We start from the raw sequence: 20,731 nt of genomic DNA on the forward strand, positions 1-20,731 counted from the left end.
ATAGCTGCAAGGCATTATGGGGAAGACTGAGCGGCTATACCTGAGGGTTTCAGTGTGTGACTCTGTCTGATGCAATATTCAGCATTGTGTAAAACGGAGGCATAATACTTGGACAATTTGCATTAATTAAATCACAAACTGCTGAAAATGATGAATGAAGCCTTCCTCTTTACACTGGTTTGCTATCTAGAACTTAGTGTTCCTTTTTTCATGGACATACAATATTTATTTTTTCAACTATAAAAGCTATATAAATAAAATGCAATGCAAAGTGTAATGCTAAACTTGTGCACACTCACCTTCCCACCAATCTGAGTGGACGGGGCCCATATCGATCCATCAGAATTCCCAATGGAAGTGTTGCTGCGCTCAACAAAAAGGAGCCAATGGTAAAACCTAAATTGAGCATTTCTTCTTGGGCAGTGCATGTTAGCCAGGGCTTTGGTAATGTGTTGTTAATATTATCAGGCAAGGATCTATTGCCAGACAAAGCTGATGAATTGGATGATGAGTTTGACTCTGAAAAATTGACAGAATAACACATAAAAGTAAAAAGTTCATTATAACATGATAAAGGGATTCTCTGGGCATATAAAACTGATAATCAATCCTTGGGTTTGGACAACAATACCGGATCAGTGGGGTCCAATACTTGGCACCCTACCAGCTAATAGCTCAGATGGCTACCAAATTTAAACTCTTTAAAAAAAATCTACCATATAGTTCCAAACATATTTGGCCTTTTTATTTAGTACACCCTATGTGCTAATTGTTATGGTCTTTACCAATATGTCATAGTCCATAGGACATAGGATTGTTTGAGGGGGTGTCATTAAGCTGCTTTACATAATACCCTGCAAGCAAATATAAAACTTCCAAAATGTGGATGCTAGAAACAGTAAATAAATAGGCCCACATCTCTAGGAACTCTATGGAGGATGTAACAAACATTTGCAGAATAGTCACAACAAATACTCGGAAAACTAGCCATACTAAGAAAAACTAGCCATTTTTGACCTGGTAATACTTCTTTAAAAGGTTATCCTCAAAATGATAATGTAATCTAGTAGTAATAAACATATGCAGTGTATTTATTATCATATGCTAATACAACTCATGCTTAAATCTGCCACATTTTGCAACTATCATCCCCCAAGCAATTCCTCCAGGCTCTTTGTACTCTCTTGCCATTGGATCTGTCATACAGTAGTTTCAAATGTAAAGGTCGCGCATGTGCAGCTAGCTGATTTCCTCTGTTTCAGCCAAATGCCGCATGCCCACTCAGTTCAGCTGTCAGTTATTTCCCTGCTCTGGGCTCCTCTGTGCTTCTACTATTTATATTCATTGTATACTCAAGCTAATCACTAAATAGATTATGTTCTATGTTTATAAACACAAACACACTATGGCACACTACACTATCACTACCTCTTATTACTATTTTTTGATCTTCAGCTGAACTCAGACAAAAGTGTGGCACCCCAAGAGTTCGGGTACCACAGTAGTGCTGCCTTCCTCTTGGGGAGGGTAGTGCTATGCCTGGAGACAAGTGAGATTCCCTTTGGCAGGTTATCACACACACAACACCTTCCAAATCCAGGCCAGGAGGGGGAGCTCAAAACCCTGTTTAGGGCAGCTTCCCTGGATAAAGATCCTGGTTTGGAGGAGGAGCTAGTTTAGTCTGGAGCAAACAGTGAAGGGAAAGGAGAGATTGAGAGCTCAGGGAGACTACAGTAAAGCCTCTTAGGAGCCACAGCGTGGAAACCGGGTTCCGGGAGCCCAAGGCTGTGGGGAGCTTTAAGCCCCATAGCAGAACCGGAGAGCATAGGACTGCATGTAAATTACCCACACAACACCTGAGGCACAGCAGCAATTTAGAGCCTGGAGTCACCGTGTAAGAGACCCCAAGAGTACAGCTCAAGCTGCCTGCCGTGCAGGTTCTGTCCCAGGACAGGAGAGAGAAAGGAGTACTTGGCCAGCAAACTACAGGTAGCAAGGTACCAGAAATCCAGCGCAAAGTGGAAGGCTCCCAACCTGACCTGCCAAGTGGATTTCGCTTGTTTCTGGGCTGCCTGTACTCCTTCTGTACCTGTTGCTGGTACCCTGGGCTGTAGATTACCACCTTTAGTAAACCAGGTAAAGACTTTACCACACTGTGCCCTCTACTTTTTCAACGGCTTATAATATCTGGCCCATATACCTTGGGAGCCCTGGGGACCCCACTTCACATGTGGGAAGTGTCATCATCACGGCTGCATCAACATCCCAAAGAGGACCCCTTGAAAGCAGCATCGGTCACCCTGAGTGAAAACTACAGGTGGCGTCACAAATAGACTACATCATACCAAAACCCCTTTAATTGAGTCCCAGGGCCACTGACTGGGTTGCAGCCACCGTGACATCCCCTTTAAGAACGGACCCGGTACCGAGTACCCCGCTGCCCTGGTGGGCGAATGAAAAGCATTTGCGGTTTTACCACATTACCTTTCATACTCTGTTATGGAGGGACAGCAGAGAGGAGCCAACTGAGTTGTGCTTGATGCAAGATAACAGATTATGTATAAAAACCTCAAATTCTGTTTTTTTTTCAGATGCATATAGCAAGAGATAAAATCATCTATTTTATCTTCCACTATAGGCATCTATACAGCAGAATTTGTGGCTTTACTGCATTTATTAGCTTCTGACATCAACCGTAGATTGGTTGTGACGTGCTTAACTCTGCTGTACCTACTCAAGGAATATTTAAAACTCTCTTGTGAATGCGCAAGTGAGCTGTGATTGATGCCAGCTAGCAAATAAATACAGCAAAACTGCAAATATCACTGTATAGATGCATATAGGAGAAGATCAAATAGGTGACGTTATCTTCTGCTATACACATCTAAAGAGTGGCATTTGTGGTTTTCCTGCAAGTTTCTTGCATCAGGCGTAGGTTGGCTGTTCAACTTTGAACAAAAAATGTGCAACATTTCAAGGTGTTTTATATCACCTTGATGAAGCAGGGCTATAATGTTAACTCTTCATATATATTCAATATAACTCTTCATATTTATACATTACTCTGTGCTCAGCACTGCATAAGGTTTTCTGTGTGAAAAGAAAAAAACAGCATTGAGACAAACTCTCCAAAAGAGCCATTCAGTATAATGAGGCAAGCTTTCGATTTATTATGGCCTCCATTCTAGCGATGATTGTCTTTTTAAGGTGGACACAAAAGTGTAGTAGATAACGGCAGAATTAGCTGAATATCCATGGGGGGCTTTGCTGGAAGCAGGCTGATAAATCAATGTGTAAAACCAAATCAGCTTCCAGAATAGTTCAACTGTTTTCCACTAAGTTCTGCTGGGCCGTCACCACAAGCTTTATCATACACAAAATGATCGTTCTTCTGTTTATTGCCTCTTTATAATAATCATATTTAACATAATATAATTAATGAAAGTATACACTATTCTGGTTCATTTTAAAGACTACATTAGTGCACGCAATAGCAAGCAGCTCTGCTACCTGGCCATGAGTTATATATTGTTAGTGTGGGAATAACCCTTTAAGAGACACTGAAGAGAGACTTGCTTGCACCTCTCATCAATATTACTACAGAAGAACCAATGTTTTTTCTTGTGGTCAAAATAAAGTCAAGAGAAATAAAGTTTTTTTTTGTACTTTTCAACATCTTTTTAACAATAAAATACTCATTTAGTCTACCTACTAAAGGACCTACTTTATTATCCATCTGGACTTTCCCAACCAGTAGTCTCCAAAGTTCAGTATTTATTTTCAAACTTCATGTTATTTGCCTGGATTCCCAGACATCACAAGTGCTCCTTTGTGGCTGCTATGGCTACTTCTTCGTGCACTGTCACCTATAGCATTCGCTGACCCCGAGTATTGTGCCTGCTCACAGTACAACCTCTTAGGTGGTGGCTCTATGGTGGCATGGTACTAGCTGGGGATTATGAACCCATCCTGAAATTATCGCGTTAGGAGGGGCTGTGATTCACTTTTTTCTTTCTCAAGCGCATTTTTCTCCTGTGGTCAACCAGGATGCTATTAACTATGATTTACTTCAGTATAACGTGAAATAAGTAATAGAGAATTTAAAGCTTGTGTTTTTCTGGATAATTTACCATGGATTAAAGCGTAACTAAAGAATGAAACATTTTTTAAAACATTGTGGCCCCTGGTAAGTTTTGTTGATCAGTGAAGTCTTGAGTACGGACACCCCCACTAAACGCTCGAATTATGGGCTCGTGCAGAAGGCCTTAGATTATCTCTCAGAGAATCAAGCCGATTATGCAAATCACACTCTGATCGAACTCTGATCCAAGTTTGATCTGAGTGTCACCATAGTATGATCAGATTCTCTCAAATCTAATGTGAGGAGAAGATGGAGAACAAAATTTCTCCATCTTCTCCATTGTGTCAGTGTGTGGAAATTGATGTCATCTGAGTGCAGTCCGATGATTTCCGCACACTCACTGACTAGCATGGCTGAGTGTGATCCAAATATAGGACCAAACTCCGACTTGTAGTGATTTTTTCCTGGAACAGAGTCAGTCCGAGATAAAGATCAGACATGTGCACAGCCCATAGAATAGCATTGGTCTGGGTGCGATCCGATGTTTTGTCAGACAGCACTTGCATAGGTAATATGGACGTCTGCACCGGCGCTAACTGGAAGAATCACTTCTATGTCTTGGCTTGAGGGGGGAATCAACAGTACATAAGGGGGTTATAACACATCAACATTATTTTACAGTTAGTTACTCTTTACATTTGATTTCATTGTTTTTTTTGTTTGTTACAGATTTACTGGAAAGCCAATATCCAACTTTCACACCTGTGCATAAATGTGAATAAAATCCTTCTTGTTGCAACATAATGAGCAGGGAGCCCCATCCAAAAAGAACAGCTGAGAAAAAGAGGTTTTCCAATACAGCAGAGCAAGCAATCCACCATCGGCGGGCATAGGCAGTCTGCAGGGAGGGTGCCATATCTGCAGCGCAGCCGCAAAAGGTAAACTAGAAGAAAGGAAGCACAGATGGAATCTGGAAAAAAGGAAATAAATGTTAATATTTTACTACATAGTTTTATTGTGTAAAACATTGCAAAAACTCTCCAAATGAGCCATTATCCTAAGTAACAAGAATTTGTGCCTCTACAAGAGTAAATTAGAAATTAAAATCACAAAAAATGTTGGACACGGCAGCAACATTGAATCCTTCTAAAATACATACACCAAGAAGCCCTACTACACAAGGGAGAAAGCTCAATGGCAGATTCTGGTGTACTCTTCATTCATTTTCCTCCAAGCAGATGTATCTGTACTAAACTCATGCAGCAATAGGACTTGTCATCCACAGAGCGTATAGTATTCCCCTGCTATAAATCAGGGTACGTTGTCCATTATTTCCTTTATTTCATATACTAACAAGACAAACTTTAAAAAAGAGCTTGTACCATTAAAAATCAAGTGGCACGGTGATCATCCAGTCCAACCCTGGGGTTCACTAACCTTGGCTCCTTCACGGGCATGACTAGCATCCTTATTAAATCAAGTTTATAGCCACACTAATACATAAAACACCTACAAATTCCTTAAAGGGGCTTTCCTGGCACAGTAATCCCCTAACTTCACCTGCACTTTAGGGCTTTACTCAACCTCCCCCTTCCGATGACAAGTCTCCGCCACATCTCCCAGTGTCTTAGGCTACTTTCACACTAGCGTTGGTACGGGGCCGTCGCCATGCATCGGCCCGACGTACCGACGCAAACTACGAAAAAAAAGAACGTGGGCAGCGGATGCAGTTTTACAACGCAAATGGCAGACTCGACGCACCAAAAAAGTTACATGGAACTTTTTTTGTGCCGACGGTCCGCCAAAACACGACGCATCCGTCGCACGACGGATGAAACGTGTGGCCATACGTCGCAATGCGTCGCTAATGAAAGTCTATGGAAAAAAAATGCATCCTGCGGGCAACTTTGCAGGATGCGTTTTTACTGCAAAATGACGCATTGCGACGTACGTCAAAAAACGCTAGTGTGAAAGTAGCCTAATTGTCTGCAGTGCTGATTTCACGTTGACAGTGCTGCCGCTAATAACTGAGCTCAGCAGTTCAGCCTGATCTGACAGGGGCAGAGACTTGGTGCTGGGACAGGGTAGGATGAGTAAAGCACAGCTTTACGGAATTATTAAGTTGTATTTTTTTTTTTCATTTCATTTTATAACACCAGAAGTTTTTATCCTATTCTAGTAATAAAAGTTACGTTTTATATTCTTATATTTCTACATATAGACACACGTATTTATCTATATTTATTTATCTTTACTCAGTTTAACCCATGAAAGCCTTTCACTATTTGAGGTGAGTGCGGCTTTATATTACTCTAATGCAGCTCATTATCCAGAATGAAAATACTACATCCATACATCAAAATCCATTGATCAACTCTATTCTGGCTAACTGATGGCTTAGTTGGACACACAGACCAGCCCAGGCTTAATTAATCATCTATTAGGATAGACACCTGTAGGGCTCAGGGTGCTGGTATATAGATGGACAAATGCGCATAGCTTACAACATATCCCTGACGAAAAGGGGAGAAACCCTTTGAAAGGCATAGGATTGAGCCTATCGCGCACCCGTCCTGATTCTACGTGACGTCACAGAAGCTTTTTTCCATGCTGCAACCCGTAGCGCTGCTTCCGGCCAGAGCACGCAAGAAGTCGGCGCGTCCTCAGACCGCACTGTCACTGCTAGCCAGCACCACCATGCTTAGCAGCAGCACCCAGCAAGGAATTAGGCTCTACGAGTAAGTTCACTCTTATTGCAATTCTATCTCTAGCATTTAACTCTATGAGAGTATTTCTCTAATCACCGCCATCATATATCATTTATTTAGTGCTTGCTATCAGCGTTTCTACTAGTTGGGCTGTCATCACCTACAATTATTATACGCTGCCTCTGCCCGTACCTTATATCGCAGTAAGGTCTTATGGGCTCATACTAATCTTACACATATAAGCACAGGTTTTTCAAGCACTCAACTGCACGAGCGATTTCCTCTAATTACCCCTCTCATTTACCTAGTGCTTTCCATCAGTAGCTCACTGGTTGGACTGCCTTAACCTTCAAGTGTCAATTGCTGCCTCTGCCTATACCGCAGTAAGTCTCAAATAATCAGAGGCTAGTATTTAGGTATAGGGAACACATCCATTAATCATACAACATATGTCTCTGAGCTTCTTGGCCAGTTCCTTTGACCTCATGATTCTCATTTGGTCTGTCATGCACTGTGAGATGCGAGGTCTTATATAGACAGGTGTGTGCCTTTCCAAATCAAGTTCTATCAGTTTAATTAAACACAGCTGGAAGCCAAAGAAGGAGTAGAACCATCTCAAGGAGGATCACAAAGAAATGGACAGCACGTGACTTAAATATGAGTGTCTGAGCAATGGGTCTGAATACTTATGGCCATGTGATAGTTCAGTTTTTCTTTTTTATTACATTTGCAAAAACTTCTACATTTCTGTTTCTTTTTTAGTCACGATGGGGTGCAGAGTGTACATTAATGTGAAAAAAAAGAACTTTTTTGAATTTACCAAATGGCTGCAATGAAACGAAGAGTGAAAAATTTAAAAGGCTCTGAATACTTTCCAGACCCACTGTATATTTGTATTGTACTGCAGTGGTATCCACGCTATGCAGTGATGAGGCAGTGACCCAGGAAAGTTCAAAGCAAAATGTCTCTTTAATGTTCAATTCACAAAACACAGCACACTATATCCTCCGGATCGCAGCCAGGAACCATATCCTCTGGATTGCAGCCAATAAACATGCCAGTCCACCTCTGCACCGCTGTGTACGCTGTGGGTGCCAGGCCTTTCAGCTCCCTTGGCTTTTTGGCTCCACTTGCCTGTGTTGCCTCACACAGGTGGAGCTCTGTAGAGACTTCTGCTCTGCACTCCTGCAAACACCCACTGACACTTAACCTGACACACCCAAACCCTTTACTGCAGGGTTTTTAACTTGAATCTGTGGCCATGTGCCACATGGAAAACCCAGGCCAGGAAAGAAATGGATTGCCCCAGTACCATCCCCATTTAAAAAATAAAAGCCCAGCAGGTTTTCTTAAATCTGCCCTGGACAAATAGCTTATCCAAGACCTATCCTCACTTTTATTCTGCATTGCAATCACAGCTATGCCTGTGACTGCAATGCACTGCCATGGCCTCAATACACTTCCGTGCACCTCCTGGGGGGAACACACAGCGACCCTCACATGTGAAACCGGTCACTGCCTCACAGTATATATCCTAGTTTAGACTAAAAAAAAAAGCATATAGGACTTGACAGCGAAAAAAAAAAAAACAGACAATATTAATCAGAGTACCACTCAGCTCTGCTGCATTCTTCTCTATTCTGGTAGAATAAACCAAATAATGCTGTTATAGTCAAAGATCCTTCTCATGTCATTTGCATATGTTATATAATGGAAATTTCATCTAAATCAACTTGGTTTCTCTGTTACTTGAATGAAACACAAGAAAACAGGATTCAAAAATGCTGGTGTGAATAGAGCCTTACTTGTGTTTAGTGGGATTCGGTTGCTGTCTCTTTTTAACTCCTGCCCGACATTGGATGTTCCTATTTGGTACAGCAGGAGCAAAAATGGATGTAACAGTACGACATGATGATCATAAGGGCATAGGAACTATTCCCAATGTGATCACCGTTTCAGCTCAGCTTAACTGACAACCAGGCTCCTGCAGCAACAGACAGGGTCAGTGCCAGCATTGACCTTGGCTGTTTAACCCTCTAGATGCTATGGTTAATAGTGATCTCTGCATCTAGATGATTGTGAGAGGGACCCCATGATTGTTGTGTGCTGAGCTTTTATTGTCACCTAGTGGTCAACCATTGATCTCTGTATGGTAATCTGTTAGGCCCTGCTGTAAGCAGGGTCCAACATTCCTCCAGTCAGTGTAAAACACGTCTATTAGACCAGGAAACAGATTATTCAGTGTTCAAATCACATACTGGGACTAAGTAAAGAGGTTAAATAAAAAAATTGAAAAAAAAAAACCAGAAAAAAATTAACAAGGGCCTAAATCGAGGATATACGAAAAGAGAAACAAGAACCTATAAAAATTAAATTTGTAATTAAGGTAATTAAAAAACCAACATACAATATACTATTATGGCGAGTAGGGTAATTCAGGTCAGATGTTTATACTAATTCAATAATCAGGAAAAATCTAAGGGAGACAGACACTTTTCCTGATTATTGAATTAGTATAAATATCTGACCCAGATTACCCTACTCGCCATAATAGGATATTGAATGTTAGTTTTTTACTGACCATGATTAAAAGTAAAATTTTATGAGTTCTTGTTTCTCTTTTGGTATATCCCTAAATAAACAAGTTCCAAAATAGTTGTGAAGAAAGAAGAAGAAAGAGATAATAAAAAAAAGTTTTGTCATTTAAAACATATTTTTAATATAAAAGTCAGCAAAAAAGCACATTTGGTATAGCTGTGTTCACATCATCCAAAATTATAAAAAGATTGTGAACTTATCACACTCATAAAGAATGATAAGGGAAAGTCATGATTAAAAATATGTATCATCTTTAAATATCGTATTTAAAAACCCTTACATAGGTTGTCCACTACATTGTACTACTCCATTACACTCATTAGTGCAATACAACAATAGGCAATCAGTAATACACACTGGACCAATGCTTGTGGTGAGAGGTTGTAGAGTTTTCACAAAAACCCACTTAAATGTAATCTCATTAGTGCCAAACAGATGACTGAATACTTCATCACAATTGCATGGTGTGTGGATGATGTGGATGATAATGATATGACCTTGATGTGGCTTGTTCAATTTGCGTGGTGAGAACTAGAGTTGAGCGACCTTGACCTTTTTAGAGTCGAGCCGGGTTTCGCGAAACCCGACTATCTCCAAAGTCGGGTCGAGTGAAATCGGCCGATTATGACGTAAAGTCGGGATCGACCGAAACACGAAACCCAATGCAAGTCAATGGGGCAGCATAGTCGGCAGTGAGTGGGGGCCAGGAAAACACCTAGAGTGCCCATTTTAATGTCAAAACCATCCATTCTTCTTAATGAAGCTTGTCAAGCGTAATTTACCTTATAATAATTGGAAGGCATTTGAAATTGGGGGTCATTTGGCTAAAGTTGTGTGGGGTAGGGCTGGTTCAAGTAATTAGTGGGCCCAGGAAATCTGGACCACGTCACGGCAGTGGAGCAGGGAGAGGTAAGTATTTCAACTTTGCAAGTGCTGTGATCCTGAGCAAGCAGGGGGGGCCCACTTGTTGGCATTGGCACTGGCACAGGGCCCCTCAAAGTACAGCGGTGTGTTTGCACGGCGGGGGCGCCTCCCACCGGCAGCAACACTTTTGCGTACTATGAGAGGCCCTGTGCCAGTGACGTCGCCAACTAGTATTCCTCCCCCCACCTGATGAAGGAACCTGCACTTTCATCTGCACCTTCCTCTTTGTCCCCGTGTAAGGTGGTATGGTATGCGGGAAGAGCAACCTGACTTTCAGCAGGGTCACAATGTTGTTGTGTAGCATGCACGGGGAATGTTGCGTTATGGGTCAATGTACCAGCAGACTCATCTATCACTGGCTGGGCAATGGGCACGATGAAGTGGAAACACAGATATAGGCCCAAAGAATAAAGTGGGCTAAATGCAGTTCAAAATTGGTAACACAGGAATAACCAGGGGGTATTGCAGTGGAGGACAACTGGAATGAGAGGCTGACACAGAGAGTAGGGCCAAATCAGTAAGTAGTCGAAATGCAGTTCAAAATTGGCAACCGTAGTAAACAGGCGGCACAGCTTTGTTCAGTGGAGGAGAACAGCAAGGAGTGGCAGACACCGATAGTAGGCCCCAACCCAACTAGTAGGCCAAATGCAGTCTAACATTAACAACTACTTAACGAGAGCCTGAAAATGGAATTTCAGGACAGGAAACCAGGAGAACAGCAAGGAGTGGCAGACACCGATAGTAGGCCCCAAACCAACTAGTACGCCAAATGCAGTTGTTCCATTTAACCACAATTTAATGAGAGCCTGAAGATAGAAGCTCAGGAAAGGCAACCTGGGGAACACCTTGGAGTGTAACACACCATCTCTCTCCACCCCATACCCATTTTGTAGGCCTAATGCAGTGTACTTTTCTACAACTACTAAACGAGAGTCGGAAGACCGAAGCAATGGCAAGGAAACCTGGGGAACACCTTGGAGTGTAACACACCATCTCTCTCCACCCCATACCCAATTTGTAGGCCTAATGCAGTGTAGTTTCCAAGAACTACTAAACGAGAGCCGGAAGATCGAAGCTCAGGAAAGGCAACCTGGGGAACACCTTGGAGTGTAACACACCCTCTCTCTACACCCCATACCCAATTTGAAGGCCTAATGCAGTGTAGTTTCCAAGAACTACTAAACGAGAGCCGGAAGATCGAAGCTCAGGAAAGGCAACCTGGGGAACACCTTGGAGTGTAACACACCCTCTCACTACACCCCATACCCAATTTGAAGGCCTAATACAGCGTAGTTTCCAACAACTACTAAACGAGAGCCGGAAGATCGAAGCTCAGGAAAGGCAACCTGGGGAACACCTTGGAGTGTAACACACCCTCTCTCTACACCCCATACCCAATTTGAAGGCCTAATGCAGCGTAGTTTCCGACAACTACTAAACGAGAGCATGAAGATCGAAGCTCAGGAAAGGCAACCTGGGGAACACCTTGGAGTGTAACACACCCTCTCTCTACACCCCATACCCAATTTGAAGGCCTAATGCAGTGTAGTTTCCAAGAACTACTAAACGAGAGCCGGAAGATCGAAGCTCAGGAAAGGCAACCTGGGGAACACCTTGGAGTGGAACACACCATCTCTCTACACCCCATACCCAATTTGAAGGCCTAATGCAGCGTAGTTTCCAACAACTACTAAACGAGAGCCGGAAGATCGAAGCTCAGGAAAGGCAACCTGGGGAACACCTTGGAGTGTAACACAACGTCTCTCTACACCACGGAAGGGCTGATTCTTAGGAAGGAAGGCTGTTGGAAATAAGCATTGCGCGTCCGAGGGTGATTATATTCTTATTAGGTATATACTCACCCTCGGACGCGCCCTGCTTCTTTATTTGGAATGAATGTTTATTTGCAATGTGGTGTTGACTTTCTCTATTATTTTGGTAATTAATGATTTTATTATTTTCATTGTTTTGCATCTTCTCGGCAATAATATAAAGAAGACGCGACAGGACAACACTCGGTGGATGCCATATGTGTGTTTTCAATTTAAAAAACCTTTCAGTTAACTACTTGCAGGAGAAAGTAATTGTAGCTGGTGGCCATTTTTAGTACTGTACCAGATTTTAGTTGTGTGTTTGTTTTTAATGTTAAAATGTCTGCATTTGATATCTCACCAGTATTTTCTTTTTTATAAGCAAAATACTTTTTTTTTTATTTTATGATGTTGGTTCAAGGGGTACACGGGCAGCAGTAGACAGGTCAGTGGAGGCCTAGTGGAAGGAGGGACCGCAGACAGGCTTCGAAGCCCTAACATAATAAATTGGGCTGCCTGTAGGCAATTTAAAATTGGTTCCAGGGGTACACGGGCAGCAGTGACCTGGTCAGTGTAGTAGTAGTTGAAAGAATGGACCGCAGACAGGCATCGAAGGCCTAAAATAAAAAAATTGGGCTGGCTGTAGGCAATTTTAAATTGGTTCCAGGGGTACACGGGCAGCAGTGGTGTGGTCAGTGGAGGCCTAGTGGAAGGAGTGACCGCAGACAGGCATCGAAGGCCTAAAATAATAACACATGGCTGTAGGCAATTTTAAATTGGTTCCAGGGGTACACGGGCAGCAGTGCCCTGGTCAGTGTAGTAGTAGTTGAAAGAATGGACCGCAGACAGGCATCGAAGGCCTAAAATAATAACACATGGCTGTAGGCAATTTTAAATTGGTTCCAGGGGTACACGGACAGCAGTGGTGTGGTCAGTGGAGGCCTAGTGGAAGGAGTGACGGCAGACAGGCATCGAAGGCCTAAAATAATAACACATGGCTGTAGGCAATTTTAAATTGGTTCCAGGGGTACACGGGCAGCAGTGCCCTGGTCAGTGTAGTAGTAGTTGAAAGAATGGACCGCAGACAGGCATCGAAGGCCTAAAATAATAACACATGGCTGTAGGCAATTTTAAATTGGTTCCAGGGGTACACGGACAGCAGTGGTGTGGTCAGTGGAGGCCTAGTGGAAGGAGTGACCGCAGACAGGCATCGAAGGCCTAAAATAATAACACATGGCTGTAGGCAATTTTAAATTGGTTACAGGGGTACACGGGCAGCAGTGGTGTGGTCAGTGGAGGCCTAGTGGAAGGAGTGACCGCAGACAGGCATTGAAGGCCTAAAATAATAACACATGGCTGTAGGCAATTTTAAATTGGTTCCAGGGGTACACGGGCAGCAGTGCCCTGGTCAGTGTAGTAGTAGTTGAAAGAATGGACCGCAGACAGGCATCGAAGGCCTAAAATAATAACACATGGCTATAGACAATTTTAAATTGGTTCCAGGGGTACACGGACAGCAGTGGTGTGGTCAGTGGAGGCCTAGTGGAAGGAGTGACGGCAGACAGGCATCGAAGGCCTAAAATAATAACACATGGCTGTAGGCAATTTTAAATTGGTTCCAGGGGTACACGGACAGCAGTGGTGTGGTCAGTGGAGGCCTAGTGGAAGGAGTGACCGCAGACAGGCATCGAAGGCCTAAAATAATAACACATGGCTGTAGGCAATTTTAAATTGGTTACAGGGGTACACGGGCAGCAGTGGTGTGGTCAGTGGAGGCCTAGTGGAAGGAGTGACCGCAGACAGGCATCGAAGGCCTAAAATAATAACACATGGCTGTAGGCAATTTTAAATTGGTTCCAGGGGTACACGGGCAGCAGTGGTGTGGTCAGTGGAGGCCTAGTGGAAGGAGTCACCGCAGACAGGCATCGAAGGCCTAAAATAATAACACATGGCTGTAGGCAATTTTAAATTGGTTCCAGGGGTACACGGGCAGCAGTGGTGTGGTCAGTGGAGGCCTAGTGGAAGGAGTGACCGCAGACAGGCATCGAAGGCCTAAAATAATAACACATGGCTGTAGGCAATTTTAAATTGGTTACAGGGGTACACGGGCAGCAGTGGTGTGGTCAGTGGAGGCCTAGTGGAAGGAGTGACCACAGACAGGCATCGAAGGCCTAACATAACAAAAATGTCAATACAATGGTATTGTCAGTGGCAGGCATTGAAGGATGTCAGCGCATAGACTAAACATTGGTGGAGCTGTGAGATAATTTTGCAAGTGGTAGAGCACTGTTTGAGCTGGGGTGGGGGGAAACTGTCTTGTGGCCGGTGGTACAGGCCCAGGGCCCCTCATATTACAACGGTGTGTCTGACGTTGGGTGCGCACCACCACCGCCAGAGACACTTTATTGTACTAGGAGGGACCCAGTGGCAGTGCCGTCGACCAAAAGCGGGCTCACCCACCTCTTCAGACAAACTGCACTCTCACGGGTGCTGTCGCCAAGTGTCGATACCACGGCCCCGTGTGGGGAGTTTGGCCATTTAGTGAGGTGTAAACATGTCGTATGCTGGACAATCAGGTGCAGAAAATTACGAGATTGGAAAAGGCATTCAGAATAGTCCACAGGCAAGACCTTTTCATAGGAAAGCTAGGTGTCAGCCGGGCAAGGTGGGGCAAAAGATTTCGAAATCCAGTTGTGGTTCATTTTAATGAAGGTTAGATCATCTACATTTTGGGTAGCCAGACGAGTCCTTTTTTCTGTTAGTATTGAACCTGCAGCACTGAATACTCTTTCTGATAGGACACTAGCTGCCGGGCAAGCAAGCTCCTGCAATGCATATTCTGCCAATTCTGGCCAGGTGTCTAATTTTGATGCCCAGTAATCAAATGGGAATGACGGTTGAGGGAGAACATCGATAAGGGATGAAAAATAGTTTGTAACCATACTGGACAAATGTTGTCTCCTGTCACTTTGAATTGATGCTGCAGTACCTGTCCTGTCTGCGGTCATAGCAAAATCACTCCACAACCTGGTCAGAAAACCCCTCTGGCCAACGCCACTTCTGATTTCTGCCCCTCTAACTCCTCTGGTCTGCTGGCCCCTGCAGCTCGTGTGAGAACGATCACGGGCGCTGTGTGCAGGGAATGCCAGAAGCAAACGGTCAACAAGAGTTGATTGTTTGGTTGCTAATATTAGTTCCAAGTTCTCATGTGGCATTATATTTTGCAATTTGCCTTTATAGCGAGGATCAAGGAGGCAGGCCAACCAGTAATCGTCATCATTCATCATTTTAGTTATGCGTGTGTCCCTTTTGAGGATACGTAAGGCATAATCCGCCATGTGGGCCAAAGTTCCAGTTCTCAAATCTGCGGTTGTGCTTGGTTGAGGGGCAGTTTCAGGCAAATCCACGTCACTTGTGTCCCTCAAAAAACCAGAACCCGGCCTTGCCGCGCCACCAATTTCCAGTGGCCCCGGAAAAGCTTCCTCATTAAAAATATAATCATCCCCATCATCCTCCTCGTCCTCCTCCTCCTCTTCGCCCGCTACCTCGTCCTGTACACTGCCCTGGCCAGACAATGGCTGACTGTCATCAAGGCTTTCCTCTTCCTCAGCTGCAGACGCCTGATCCTTTATGTGCGTCAAACTTTGCATCAGCAGACGCATTAGGGGGATGCTCATGCTTATTATGGCGTTGTCTGCACTAACCAGCCGTGTGCATTCCTCAAAACACTGAAGGACTTGACACATGTCTTGAATCTTCGACCACTGCACACCTGACAACTCCATGTCCGCCATCCTACTGCCTGCCCGTGTATGTGTATCCTCCCACAAAAACATAACAGCCCGCCTCTGTTCACACAGTCTCTGAAGCATGTGCAGTGTTGAGTTCCACCTTGTTGCAACGTCTATGATTAGGCGATGCTGGGGAAGGTTCAAAGAACGCTGATAGGTCTGCATACGGCTGGAGTGTACGGGCGAACGGCGGATATGTGAGCAAAGTCCACGCACTTTGAGGAGCAGGTCGGATAACCCCGGATAACTTTTCAGGAAGCACTGCACCACCAGGTTTAAGGTGTGAGCCAGGCAAGGAATGTGTTTCAGTTGGGAAAGGGAGATGGCAGCCATGAAATTCCTTCCGTTATCACTCACTACCTTGCCTGCCTCAAGATCTACAGTGCCCAGCCACGACTGCGTTTCTTTCTGCAAGAACTCGGACAGAACTTCCGCGGTGTGTCTGTTGTCGCCCAAACACTTCATAGCCAATACAGCCTGCTGACGTTTGCCAGTAGCTGCCCCATAATGGGAGACCTGGTGTGCAACAGTGGCAGCTGCGGATGGAGTGGTTGTGCGACTGCGGTCTGTGGACGAGCTCTCGCTTCTGCAGGAGGACGAAGAGGAGGAGGAGGGGGTGCGAACGGCTACAGCCAATTGTTTCCTAGACCGTGGGCTAGGCAGAACTGTCCCAAACTTGCTGTCCCCTGTGGACCCTGCATCCACCACATTTAACCAGTGTGCCGTGATGGACACGTAACGTCCCTGGCCATGCCTACTGGTCCATGCATCTGTTGTCAGGTGCACCTTTGTGCTCACAGATTGCCTGAGTGCATGGACGATGCGCTCTTTAACATGCTGGTGGAGGGCTGGGATGGCTTTTCTGGAAAAAAAGTGTCGACTGGGTAGCTCGTAGCGTGGTACAGCGTAGTCCATCAGGGCTTTGAAAGCTTCGCTTTCAACTAACCGGTAGGGCATCATCTCTAACGAGATTAGTCTAGCTATGTGTGCGTTCAAACCCTGTGTACGCGGATGCGAGGCTAAGTACTTCCTTTTTCTAACCATAGTCTCATGTAGGGTGAGCTGGACTGGAGAGCTGGAGATCGTGGAACTAGCGGGGGTGCCGGTGGACATGGCAGACTGAGAGACGGTGGGAGATGGTATTGTTGCCACCGGTGCCCTAGATGCAGTGTTTCCTACTACGAAACTGGTGATTCCCTGACCCTGACGGCTTTGGCCTGGCAAAGAAACCTGCACAGATACTGCAGGTGGTGCGGAAAATGGTGGCCCTACACTGCCGGAAGGGATGTTGCGTTGCTGACTAGCTTCATTGGCCGAGGGTGCTACAACCTTAAGGGACGTTTGGTAGTTAGTCCAGGCTTGCAAATGCATGGTGGTTAAATGTCTATGCATGCAACTTGTATTGAGACTTTTCAGATTCTGTCCTCTGCTTAAGGTAGTTGAACATTTTTGACAGATGACTTTGCGCTGATCAATTGGATGTTGTTTAAAAAAATGCCAGACTGCACTCTTTCTAGCATCGGATACCTTTTCAGGCATTGCAGACTGAGCTTTAACCGGATGGCCACGCTGTCCTCCAACAGGTTTTAGCTTTGCCACGCGTTTTGGGCAAGATACGGGCCCGGCAGATGGAACCTGTTGCGATGTTGATGCCTGCTGCGGCCCCTCCTCCTCCGCTTCAGAACTGCTGCCGCCTGCACCCTGTTCCCCCAATGGCTGCCAATCGGGGTCAAGAACTGGGTCATCTATTACCTCTTCTTGTAGCTCGTGTGCAACTTCGTCTGTGTCACCGTGGCGGTCGGTGGTATAGCGTTCGTGATGGGGCAACATAGTCTCATCAGGGTCTGATTCTTGATCAGCACCCTGCGATGGCAATGTTGTGGTCTGAGTCAAAGGACCAGGATAGTAGTCTGGCTGTGGCTGTGCATCAGTGCACTCCATGTCAGATTCAACTTGTAATGGGCATGGACTGTTAACTGCTTCACTTTCTAAGCCAGGGACGGTATGTGTAAAGAGCTCCATGGAGTAACCCGTTGTGTCGCCTGCTGCATTCTTCTCTGTTGTTGTTTTTGCTGAAGAGGACAAGGAAGCGACTTGTCCCTGACCGTGAACATCCACTAACGACGCGCTGCTTTGACATTTACCAGTTTCACGAGAGGAGGCAAAAGAGCTAGAGGCTGAGTCAGCAAGATAAGCCAAAACTTGCTCTTGCTGCTCCGGCTTTAAAAGCGGTTTTCCTACTCCCAGAAAAGGGAGCGTTCGAGGCCTTGTGTAGCCAGACGACGAACCTGGCTCCACAGCTCCAGACTTAGGTGCAATATTTTTTTTCCCACGACCAGCTGATGCTCCACCACTACCACTACCCTCATTACCAGCTGACAATGAACGCCCCCGGCCACGACCTCTTCCACCAGACTTCCTCATTGTTTTAAAAACGTTAACAAACGAACGGTATTTGTTGCTGTCACACAACTTACACGGTGAGCTATAACTTCAGTATGATTTAGCTACCCCTTTACAGGTGGGTGAGCCCACAACGAAAATCAGCCACAATGTTACACACTCTGTTGGTGTTGGCAACAAATGAGATGCCACACACGCAGGACTGTCACTGAAGCGCAAATGTAAATATTTATCTCCCACTGATTTGTGTTTGTTTTTTTTAAAAGGGAGACTTCAGAAAAAAAAAAATTAAAAAAAAATTATTTTTTACAGAAGAATTTATAAAACAAATAAAATGAAATGATTGTTTCAGGGAGAATTTAGGGAAAAAAAAAAAAAAAAAGGCTTTGTAGGGCCCACTGAGTGAGAGAGGACGCACACAGGAGTCAGGAGTGGCACACAAGCCCAGAGGCCAATATTAATCTCCCACTGATTGATTTAGTGATTTTTTTGGTAGATTTTGGAACCCAAATCAAGCAAAAAAATTAATAGGCTTTCTATGGCCAACAATTGGGGAGAGAGAGAGAGATGGCACACCCAGGAGTCAAGACTGGCACACAAGCAGAAGGGGCAATATGAATCTCCCACAGATTTTTTTTTTTTTTTTTTTTTTCAGGGAGACTTGAGAGAAAAAAAAAAAACAAAAAAAATGATTTTTTTCAGGAATAATTTAGAAACCAAAGAAAATAAAATGATTGTTTCAGGGAGAATTTAGAAAACAAATAAAACAAAAAATAGGCTTTCTAGGGCCCACTGAGTGACAGATGACGCACACAGGAGTCAGGAGTGGCACACAAGCCCAGAGGCCAATATTAATCTCCCACTGATTGATTTAGTGATTTTTTTCAGGTAGATATTGGAACCCAAATCAAGCAAAAAAATTAATAGGCTTTCTATGGCCAACAATTGGGGAGAGAGAGAGAGATGGCACACCCAGGAGTCAAGACTGGCACACAAGCAGAAGGGGCAATATGAATCTCCCACAGATTTTTTTTTTTTTTTTTTTCAGGGAGACTTGAGAGAAAAAAAAAATACCAAAAAAATGATTTTTTTCAGGAATAATTTAGAAACCAAAGAAAATAAAATGATTGTTTCAGGGAGAATTTAGAAAACAAATAAAACAAAAAATAGGCTTTCTAGGGCCCACTGAGTGACAGATGACGCACACAGGAGTCAGGAGTGGCACACAAGCCCAAAGGCCAATATTAATCTCCCACTGATTGATTTAGTGATTTTTTTTGGTAGATTTTGGAACCCAAATCAAGCAAAAAAATTAATAGGCTTTCTATGGCCCACAATTGGGGAGAGAGAGAGAGATGGCACACCCAGGAGTCAAGACTGGCACACAAGCAGAAGGGGCAATATGAATCTCCCACAGATTTTTTTTTTTTTTTTTTTTTCAGGGAGACTTGAGAGAAAAAAAAATACCAAAAAAATGATTTTTTTCAGGAATAATTTAGAAACCAAAGAAAATAAAATGATTGTTTCAGGGAGAATTTAGAAAACAAATAAAACAAAAAATAGGCTTTCTAGGGCCCACTGAGTGACAGATGACGCACACAGGAGTCAGGAGTGGCACACAAGCCCAGAGGCCAATATTAATCTCCCACTGATTGATTTAGTGATTTTTTTTGGTAGATTTTGGAACCCAAATCAAGCAAAAAAATTAATAGGCTTTCTATGGCCCACAATTGGGGAGAGAGAGAGAGATGGCACACCCAGGAGTCAAGACTGGCACACAAGCAGAAGGGGCAATATGAATCTCCCACAGATTTTTTTTTTTTTTTTTTTCAGGGATACTTGAGAGAAAAAAAAATACAAAAAAAATGATTTTTTTCAGGAATAATTTAGAAACCAAAGAAAATAAAATGATTGTTTCAGGGAGAATTTAGAAAACAAATAAAACAAAAAATAGGCTTTCTAGGGCCCACTGAGTGACAGATGACGCACACAGGAGTCAGGAGTGGCACACAAGCCCAGAGGCCAATATTAATCTCCCACTGATTGATTTAGTGATTTTTTTCAGGTAGATTTTGGAACCCAAATCAAGCAAAAAAATTAATAGGCTTTCTATGGCCAACAATTGGGGAGAGAGAGAGAGATGGCACACCCAGGAGTCAAGACTGGCACACAAGCAGAAGGGGCAATATGAATCTCCCACAGATTTTTTTTTTTTTTTTTTTTTCAGGGAGACTTGAGAGAAAAAAAAATACCAAAAAAATGATTTTTTTCAGGAATAATTTAGAAACCAAAGAAAATAAAATGATTGTTTCAGGGAGAATTTAGAAAACAAATAAAACAAAAAATAGGCTTTCTAGGGCCCACTGAGTGACAGATGACGCACACAGGAGTCAGGAGTGGCACACAAGCCCAGAG

The 20,731-nt window shown here is 43.8% G+C and overlaps 1 protein-coding gene across 1 annotated transcript in view; it reads right to left on the reverse strand.

Moving 5' to 3' along the window:
- Nucleotides 1–20,731, reverse strand: part of SLC43A1 (solute carrier family 43 member 1) — a 195,194-nt gene that overhangs the window by 155,828 nt on the left and 18,635 nt on the right. The window contains exons 2-3 of the mRNA XM_069752981.1: nt 4,844–5,051; nt 300–519 (exon numbers count right to left, since the gene is read on the reverse strand). Of these exons, the coding sequence (XP_069609082.1) occupies nt 300–519; nt 4,844–4,997 (374 nt within the window). The 5' untranslated portion in view covers nt 4,998–5,051. The remainder of the gene's footprint in view (nt 1–299; nt 520–4,843; nt 5,052–20,731) is intronic.

The sequence above is a fragment of the Ranitomeya imitator genome, chromosome 2 (genome assembly GCF_032444005.1).
Source record: "Ranitomeya imitator isolate aRanImi1 chromosome 2, aRanImi1.pri, whole genome shotgun sequence".
Classification (NCBI taxonomy): domain Eukaryota; kingdom Metazoa; phylum Chordata; class Amphibia; order Anura; family Dendrobatidae; genus Ranitomeya; species Ranitomeya imitator.